General features: G+C 34.0%; 1 protein-coding gene across 1 annotated transcript in view; it reads right to left on the reverse strand.

The window, feature by feature from the left end:
- The window catches only part of LOC145215031 (uncharacterized), a 131905-nt gene extending 123056 nt beyond the window's left edge, over positions 1–8849 (reverse strand). The window contains exons 1-20 of the mRNA XM_080083680.1: positions 8710–8849; positions 8485–8631; positions 8080–8188; positions 7885–8014; positions 7318–7568; positions 6684–6886; positions 6032–6200; positions 5472–5590; positions 5254–5343; positions 4952–5094; positions 4490–4589; positions 4260–4428; positions 4015–4133; positions 3796–3885; positions 3504–3634; positions 3058–3157; positions 2828–2996; positions 2187–2305; positions 1294–1383; positions 1006–1148 (exon numbers count right to left, since the gene is read on the reverse strand). Coding sequence (XP_079939806.1) covers positions 1006–1148; positions 1294–1383; positions 2187–2305; positions 2828–2996; positions 3058–3157; positions 3504–3634; positions 3796–3885; positions 4015–4133; positions 4260–4428; positions 4490–4589; positions 4952–5094; positions 5254–5343; positions 5472–5590; positions 6032–6200; positions 6684–6886; positions 7318–7568; positions 7885–8014; positions 8080–8188; positions 8485–8631; positions 8710–8758 — 2640 coding nt within the window. The 5' untranslated portion in view covers positions 8759–8849. The remainder of the gene's footprint in view (positions 1–1005; positions 1149–1293; positions 1384–2186; positions 2306–2827; positions 2997–3057; positions 3158–3503; positions 3635–3795; positions 3886–4014; positions 4134–4259; positions 4429–4489; positions 4590–4951; positions 5095–5253; positions 5344–5471; positions 5591–6031; positions 6201–6683; positions 6887–7317; positions 7569–7884; positions 8015–8079; positions 8189–8484; positions 8632–8709) is intronic.
- Between the last annotated feature and the right edge of the window lie 654 nt (positions 8850–9503).

The raw sequence follows: 9503 nt of genomic DNA on the forward strand, positions 1-9503 counted from the left end.
AACCTGGAGTGTGGTCTGTTTTGTTTTGATGGTCAGCGTAGTTTCACCCATTTCACTGAGGTTCACTCGTAATGCTGCTTCGTTGATCGCAACCACTGTGTTGTAGCTGCTAGGTGGCGCTGTTGACCCACTTGATGTAGAAGCTTGGACGGAAATCGCTAAACTGTCAGAAATGTGAACAATCGAGCTGAGAGCAGATGCTGAAACCTGTTGAAGAAAAAAAATAATTTAAGCTGTAAAGCAGTGGTTCTCAACCTTTTAAGTTTGCGGACCGGTGGACTTTCAAAATCAACCCAAAATGTAATCATGACGAAAATTTGCAATTCAAAAGAAGTACGAAAAGTTCAATTCAATAGATGTTAAACGCGGTTCTAATGAAGTTTAGGCATTGACTTCCACACGATTTATCTTTTCTGCTGAAGAAAAATCTTTGTTTCATATTTTAAAGTTTTTCCTACAAAATTTCACTGCTAGATTTTTTGATCCCAGTTCAAATCCAGGCCTGACCTGTACAGATGGCTGCTTGACAGCTTGAGTGACGGTTGTGAGTGTTTTGAGACTTTGCTCAACATCGGTTGAATTAAGTGAGTTTGGGGAGGATGTGAAAAGTTGGAGATCGACAAGAGTTTGAGTGACTTCTTCTGTTGTTGCCAACGGTTTCTACTCAATAATACTCAGTTTTAAAGGCTATTTTTGTACAATACACAAATTAAACACTGTGTTTGAAATAAACTTTTGTTAGCAACTACTTTTTCATATAAATATTGATGCTTTATAATATGGTGTAGCTGCACCATATTCTGCCATTATCCACCAATAGGTCCGAAATTTTTTTGCGCTACATAGGTTTTTTTCTGGTTTGGTGATTGTTTTAGTGGAATTGTGTCGCTATGTTGTCTTTCACCAAGCGAAATAAACTCAACTGATCTCCTACTTAAGTCCAAATCAAGTTTAGGTGAATGGGTTTTTACTTTTTTTAATTCACAAAGATTTTTTGAGTTTTACCTGCTGACTAAAGTTAAGGTTGCATGAAGATTTTTTCAAAGTGCTATCGTCAAATACGGCAACAAAATAGTTTCCTCCTCCTCTTAGATTTAAGAAATCTGTTTGTGTTTTTGCCACACAGTCGACAGAAGCTTTCGAAAAACCTAATAACAGAACATTATGTGAAATTTGGTATTATTACTTGTGATTTTGAAAAGATATTTATGTAGTAGCAAGAACATTGGTATAAAAAGACACATTTGCTTGAAGTTGAATAAAATTTGCAAACACTTGACTTGACTAACCCACCTTTTTCACACACTTGGTTGGAAAAAGCTGTATCTCCAACTGTGGTTGTGTTGAAAGTGAAGCCATTTATGGTGGTTGCAAAACACGGCCCTACAATAAGTGTTTGTCACTAAATATAATTGATGTCTTATTTGAAGTCACAGTGCTTATTGTGGTATATAATTTTTTTGGTAAGCACTTAATGTAAAGCGTCAGGTACTGGGATACCGTTGATACACAAAAATAACAATCAAAATGAAACGCGCTTATGACGTCATAGCCACAATCCCCCATTATTTGTTTAAGCCAGTTACCACTGATGCGGTTTAAACCATCTACATGTTTGAATATTTTTTAGTGATTTTTTTAAATAAAATAATAGTATTTAGAAGTAAAACAAGAACAAATCAAAAAGATAGTCGCTGTCGTATATTAACACGCAAATTGTAGGCCTTTGGGTGTGACATTATACATTTTTTTATTTTGAACAATATATTTCCGCATGAATGCGTGGCAAATATATAAGGATTTGATCTGCACTTAATTGTGTCCTATGTCGGTTCTTTGGCTAAAATCCGAATTCCTATTGCTACCCAATGTGGAGCTAATTCAGTAAAATTGCACATAAAATTTTGTGCATTTGGCTTCATAAAAATAACTTACCATCTGTTGCAATACATTTACCTCTAGCTTGCTACAGCGAATAACATAAGGACGGCGTCTTTTAACTTACATAATTGACAATTTCTGCTCAATAACTAATTTAAGAGTTTAACTAGGCTCAAAACACCATTTTTGGAGTTTTGCGCCAAACGTTGATTTCTCCTTGACAACGGTAACCCAGTACCTGCCGCTTTACATTAAGTGCTTACCAATTTTATTTTAAAAATCAGCAAAACATGATTGGTTAAAACCTGCAAGTGGTTGACCAATCAGATCCGAGATTGGGTTTTGAATTATGTATTCCTGATAACTTTCCAGTAGAAGATTGAAGTTTACCGCTGGATTTGTCGCGTTTGTTTCAACGATGTAACTGCAACAAGAAGATAAGGCTTATAATCCTCAGTGAATGTAAAATTACAGTTACAGATTGAATATTACATGAAAGTATGAACTGCAAAGTAATGGATGGAATTTGTTTTTATACTGTTTAAAAACTTTTAGTCAAGGAAAAGTGACAACATTTAAATGAGTGGTCCCAATTAATGTTGGCAGAATAAATATGTTATGTTTAAGATAACAAATGATCTAGTAAGTTGCCTGGCAAAAGGCAATGCAATGATGAGCAAAACTGAATTACAAGTTTTACTGCATTTAATTGAAGGTTTTGTAATAAGTGAAAAGTTTAGCCTTTTAAGAATACAAAATGAAAGGTAAAAAACAATCACAAATGATGGCATGAGTGCCGAAACGTTTGAACAATAAAGCATGTCGCTTTTTACGTCTATTTGGGCCGGTATTTTCACCATTAAAAAAGAAAGTGTTGTTGAATGGTGACAACCACATCAAATAGAAATCAAATAAATGATGTATTTTTTTGATCGAAGTAACATACTTAAAATGTGGAAAGAATGACAAAAACTGTCTGATGGTGACGTTGACCACGTTATTTGTCTTGAAACGAAAAGCCGATAGGAGTAGAGCAGCAATCTCCGAATGGGTTTTTGTCGGGTTCAACTTGATTTGTTGGGAAAATGGAAACTTGTACAAACGGCTCTTTGGCACTAAACACATATTTTTAACATAAGAACAAAAAAATTATGTATGGAAAGTTTTAAAAAATACTTTGCTCAACATCAGTTGAATTGAGTGAGTTTGGGGAGGATGTAAAAAGTTGGAGGTCGTCGAGAGTTTGTGTGACCTCTTCTGTGGTTGCCAACGGTTTCTGCTCAATAATACTCAGTTTTAAAGACAATTTTTGTACAATACACACATTAAACACTGTGTTTGTAATAAACTATAGTTAGCAATTACTTTTTGTACAAACCCTAACGCCATATAATACGGTGTAGCTGCAGCGCTTTGAGTCATGATCTACAAATTACAAACTTTACTATTTTGTGCACCACTTCAACGTTGAGCAGCTATTTCCGGCTTGGTGATTGTTCAGTGCAATTGTGTTGCTATGTTGTCTTTCACCAAGTGAAATAAACTCAACTCTTACTTACGACTAAATCAAGTTTACATCAGTTGGTTTTAGCTGTTTTTTGTTTCACAAAGATTTTTTTTACCTGTTGGCCAAAGTTAATGTTGCATGAGGAATTTTTCAAAGTGCTATCGTCAAATACGGCAACAAAATGGTTTTCTCCAAAGAAATCCGTTTGTATTTTTGCCATACAGTCAACAGAAGCTTTTGAAAAGCCTAAAAACAAAAAAATATGTAATATTTGGTATTATTACTTCTAATGTTGAAAAAATAAAACAAATTTATTTATGTTGTTGCAAATACAGAATAGTTAAGAACTTTGGTGGAAAAACACATGTGCTTGAAGTTAGTGTAATTTGCAAACAATTAATACTCACCTTTTTCACAAACTTGGTTGGAAAAAGCTGTACTTCCAACTGTGGTTGTGTTAAAAGTGAAGCCATTTATGGTGGTTGCAAAACACGGCCCTGTAAAAAAAGTTTGTCACTAAATACTAAATGTCACTAATAATTGATGTTCTGTAATTTAAATCCACAGTGCTTATTTGTGGGTAAAAAAATATTTTAAAAAATCAGCAAAACATGATTGGTTAAAACCTGCAAGGGGTTGACCAATCAGATCCGAGATAGGATTTTGAATTATGTATTCCTGATAACTTTCCAGTAGAAGATTGAAGTTTATCGCAGGATTTGTCGCGTTTGTTTCAACAATGTAACTGCAACAAGAAGATGAGGCTTATAATCCTCAGTGAATGTAAAATTACAGTTACAGATTGAATGGTGACAACCACATAAAATAGAAATCAAATTAATGATGTATTTGTCTGATCGAAGTAACTTACTTAAAATGTGGAAAGAATGACAAAAACTGTCTGATGGTGACGTTAACCACGTTATTTGTCTTGAAACGAAAAGCCGATAGGAGTAGAGCAGCGATCTCCGAATGGGTTTTTGTCAGGTTCAACTTGATTTGTTGGGAAAATGGAAACTTGTACACATGGCTCTTTGTCACTAAACACATATTTTTAACATAAGAACAAAAAAAATATGTATGGAAAGTTTTAAAAAATACTTTGCTCAACATCAGTTGAATTGAGTGAGTTTGGGGAGGATGTGAAAAGTTGGAGGTCGTCGAGAGTTTGAGTGATCTCTTCTGTGGTTGCCAACGGTTTCTGCTCGAAAATACTCTGTATCAAAGACTATTTTTGTACAATACACAAATTAAACACTGTGTTTGTAATAAACTATAGTTAGCAATTACTTTTTCATACAAATCCTAATGCTTTGTAATACGGTGTAGCTGCAGCGCTTTTAGTAGTGATCTACAAACTGCAAACTTCACTATTTTGCGCTCCATAACGCCTCAACATTGCGCAGCTATTTACAGCTTGGTGATTGTTCAGTGCAATTGTGTCGCTATATGTTCTTTCACCAAGCGAATAAAAATTCAACTCAACTCTTACTCCGGTCCAAATCAAGTTTAGGTGAATTGGTTTTTACTTTTTTTGTTTTACAAAGATCTTTTGAGTTTTACCTGCTGACTGAAGTTAATGTTGCATGAAGAGTTTTTCAAAGTGCTATCGTCAAATACGGCAACAAAATAGTTTTCTCCTCCTCTTAGATTTAAGAAATCTGTTTGTATTTTTGCCACACAGTCAACAGAAGCTTTCAAAAAGCCTAAAAACAAAAAATATGTAATATTTTGGCATTATTACTTGTTGAAAAAGTGAAACATATGTATGTTGTTGCAAATACAGAATAGTTAAGAATTTTGGTGGAAAAACACATGTGCTTGAAGTTAGGGTAATTTGCAAACAATTGATTTGACTAACTCACCTTTTTTACAAACTTGGTTTGAAAAAGCTGTATCTCCAACTGTGGTTGTGTTGAAAGTGAAGCCATTTATGGTGGTTGCAAAACACGGACCTGTAAAAAGCGCATGTCACTAAAACACCTGAAGAGTGGTCTTGGTAAAATACTTGTGTTATATTGTAATGTCATTATGGTTTTTAAAAAACATTTAAAAAAATCTGCAAAACATGATTGGTTAAAACCTGCAAGGGGTTGACCAATCAGATCCGAGATAGGATTTTGAATTACGTATTCCTGATAACTTTCCAGTAGAAGATTGAAGTTGACCGCTGGATTTGTCGCATTTGTGTCAACGATGTAACTGCAACAATAAGATAAGGCTTATAATCATCAGTGAATGTGAAATTACAGTTACACTACAAATTGGTTATTACATGAAAGTATGAACTGCAAAGTAATGGATGTAATTTGTTTTGATACCGTTTAAAAACTTTCAGTCAAGGAAAAGTGACCACATTTAAATGAGTGGTCCCAATCAAGATTGGCAGAAAATATATGTTGCCACGTATTAAGACAATAAATGATCTAGCAAATTGCATGACAAAAGGCAATGCAATGATGAGTAAAACTAAATTGAAAGTTTTACTGCAGTTAAGTGGTGATAAAATAAATAATAAAATATGCCTTCAGGAATATAAAATAAATGGTACGAATAACAGTCTTTGTTGAATCACTACAACCATTAAATCTGGTAAAATAGAAATCAAATAAAAGAAGTGTTGGCATGATCGAAGTAACTTACTTAAAGTGTGGAAAAAATGGCAGAAACTGTCTGATGGTGACGTTAACCACATTATTTGTCTTATAACGAAAAGCTGATAGGAGCAGAACTGCGATCTCCGAATGGGTTTTTGTCGGGTTCATCTTAATTTGTTGGGCAAATGGAAACTTGTACACACTACTGGTTGGCACTAAACACATATTTTTACCATTAGAACAAAAAAAATATGTATGGAATGTTTTAAAAAATATCAACAACAAAAATTGAAAAATGCTGTTTGGCACTAGTACATATTTATTTTAATAATACAGTAAAGTTATATTTTTTATGTAAGAATGTTCTTAAAATATATCAATCAAAATAAATTATAGCTAAAAATGTCGGTTGGCAAATATATAGTTGGTAACAGGACACAATATAAAATCTTTTTAAATTATTCATTGGTCTGTTGTAGTGACATTTTTATTCACATTAAAAAAACTAACTTAAAAAACATAAGAACCAAATAATACCATCTTGCAAATGTTTTATTTAGTTAATTACATTGAAAAAAAAAAACCTAAAGACACGTGAACTAAATAATGAACTAATAAACAATGTGTTATTTAGTTTAAAAATATTATGCCTGGTAGAAACAGTTTAAATCAAGGCATGTTAACTTTAAAAATTGTACCTGGACATGTGGGGATTTCCCAGTTTAGGAACCAATCATAAACGTAATTCAAAGTTTGAATGATCTGGGGTCGATATCCCTCATAATAATTTACTTGTCCCGAAGTATTTAAGAGTAAAGTGAAAATTAAATCTGTAAGTTTGTTTTTCTGGCAACGAGTTTGTACCACATGTTTCATACGATCAAGAAATTGATTTCCAATCCTAAAAAAACAGACATTTTAGATTTTTTCACAAAACATTTATTTCACTGCAACAACAATAAATTAATACACGAAAAACTATAACACCAAGAGAAACTAAGGTTGTTTAAATTTTCAAGAAAACTTATTTTTATTCTGAATTACCCACAAAAAGTTAAATATGCCTGGTATATTAAATGTTGAAAGGGTGCATTCTATTAATAATCAGGCATGTTTATTAATCAAGTAGGCAAGTCATGGTTTGACCTGAATCATGTATTTATCACAACAACTACTTTCGTAAGTGTTAAACCTTTTTACTTGCTCACAACATTTTGTGAATACTATATTTAGCCTGTGGAGCAAATGCTATGTTAAACTTTCCAAGTATTAGTTTAACAAGTTTTAGAATGTTTGTTTTAAACAACAATTCAAACACATTAAAAATTTTACCTGCAAAAGTCTGAATGGGTGGAAGCGTTTACAACAACTTCTCTCAAAGCTTCCAATGCCCAAACATAAACATCTTTTACCGTTGAGTTGTCGCAAGCAATTATATAAACATCTCCGACTGTGTTATTGTTTATAGCCGACGTCAAATTTTCTGCAACAAGTCCATTGTTATCAAGTGCACACAAAAATCCCAAAAGTCTTGAACTTTGTGGGGAGTTGAATAAAACTTGGTCAAGTGAATTCCAAGTGTTCTGTAAATATGTAACAACTATTATTGCCATGTGCAATTGTTTACCTTACATTTTTTTCAAAAAAGGCAGTGGTGGGATTCAGCTGGTTTGCAACGGTTCTATAGAAGTGTCTCACAAAATTTTGTGAGATGAGCGAACCGGTTAGCATTACTGGTTACTGTCAATGGACTTTTTGTAACAGAGCCGGATGAAAAATATGACTTTTGTGATAGAACCGGCTGACAAAAAATTGAATCCCACCACTGAATAAAGGTGTTTGTCTCATATTTATATTTTTACAAAATTTTATAATCAATATACACAAAGGATTTTTTACTATTAGTCCAGCTCCAGCTCGAATGGAGATTCCAATTGACGAAATTTCATCCAGAAACATTGGACATTGTTTGTTTATGCAGTTTGCCAAGAAGTTTTTCACACATGTCAATGAGCCCTTCAAGTTTTGTCTGCAACAATAAAATCGTGGAAACAAATTAACAAAACCGATTAAATTTAAACTTCTAAATATTACCGGCATTGTGTTTCGTCTGTGTATGGAAATCCTGAAAACCACGGAACAGCGCATTCTAAACCTTTTGTTAAATTTCTTTCAACTGTGCATTTCGACAAAATCTGTAACTCTGTAAACAAAGCAGGCAGATCTTGTTAAAAAAGTTTGTTTTCCTGCAAATTTTCACAAAATAGTGGTTTGAAAAAAAGTTCATCAAAAATTCAAAATAAAAACTTTTCATAACAAAACACACGATGAGTAATAAATACAGGAATGACTTGCATTTATTGCCGACTGGGTAAAAAATGTCCCAAAATTATTACGATTTGGCGATAAATGCTCATAAAAAAAGCGAAATTACGCAACAAGGTGAAAAATACATAAAATTGCAACACTCGATGATACTGGTTATATTTTTTCGCCCACCATTAGAGGGTGGTGCAGGGCAGAATGTGGGGCGTGTTGGTCGATTGCATCTTGATGTTCTACACACTGTTGATCCGTTGCACGTAAATCCCTGCGTAAACTCATTGCACGGAGGTGTATAAGCACATCCCAGATATTCCAAACGAACTGTAACGTCAAAAACGCACAGTTTAACTGAGTTTATCACAATTAACACGAACTGATAATACGGTGTAGCGTATTTACTCGATTGTAAGCCGCCCTCGTTTATAAGCCGTCCACGATTAAGCCGCATGTTGAGGTGTTAAAAAAATAATGTAAGCCGCCCTCGATTGTAATTAAGCCGCACGCTGGAATTTTAGATACGATTGTTTCCTAATACATCTTTCTGTTGTTATATGGTATGACTATACAATCAAGTAAAAACGGTAGCCAATGGTTGAATTCAAATTTTTTCGCTGCCGGTTTATCACAAAAGTCATATTTTTCAGCCGGGTAATTGACAGCAACCAGTAATTTTAACCGGTTCGCTGATCTCATAAAATTTAGCAAGATTTCGGTTCTGTAGAACTGTTGCGAACCAGCTGAATCTCACCACTGGGCAGCGCGTTCAATCATGATCCACCAATTGTGCCCTACATTGCTTTGCTCCATATAGCCTAACCAGTGGTGAGATTCAGCCGGTTCGTAACAGTTCTACAGAACCGTCTCACGAAATTTTATGAGATCAGCGAACCGGTGTAGCATTACTGGTTACTGTCAATTGACTTTTTGTAACAGAACCTACTGAAAAATATGACTTTATTGTGATAGAACCGGCTGAAAAATATGACTTTTGTGATAGAACCGGCTGAAAAATATGACTTTTGTAACAGAACCTGCTGAAAAATGTGACTTTTGTCATAGAACCGGCTGACAAAAAAATTTATTCGCACCACAGGCCATGACGTATCAACTTAAGCCATTTCCGGCATGGTGATAAGCAATCGTTTAGTTATGTGTTCTTTTACCAACAAAATACACTAAATGACTAAACTCAA

The sequence above is a fragment of the Phallusia mammillata genome, chromosome 2 (genome assembly GCF_965637545.1).
Source record: "Phallusia mammillata chromosome 2, kaPhaMamm4.hap1.1, whole genome shotgun sequence".
NCBI classification, from domain to species: Eukaryota; Metazoa; Chordata; class Ascidiacea; order Phlebobranchia; family Ascidiidae; genus Phallusia; species Phallusia mammillata.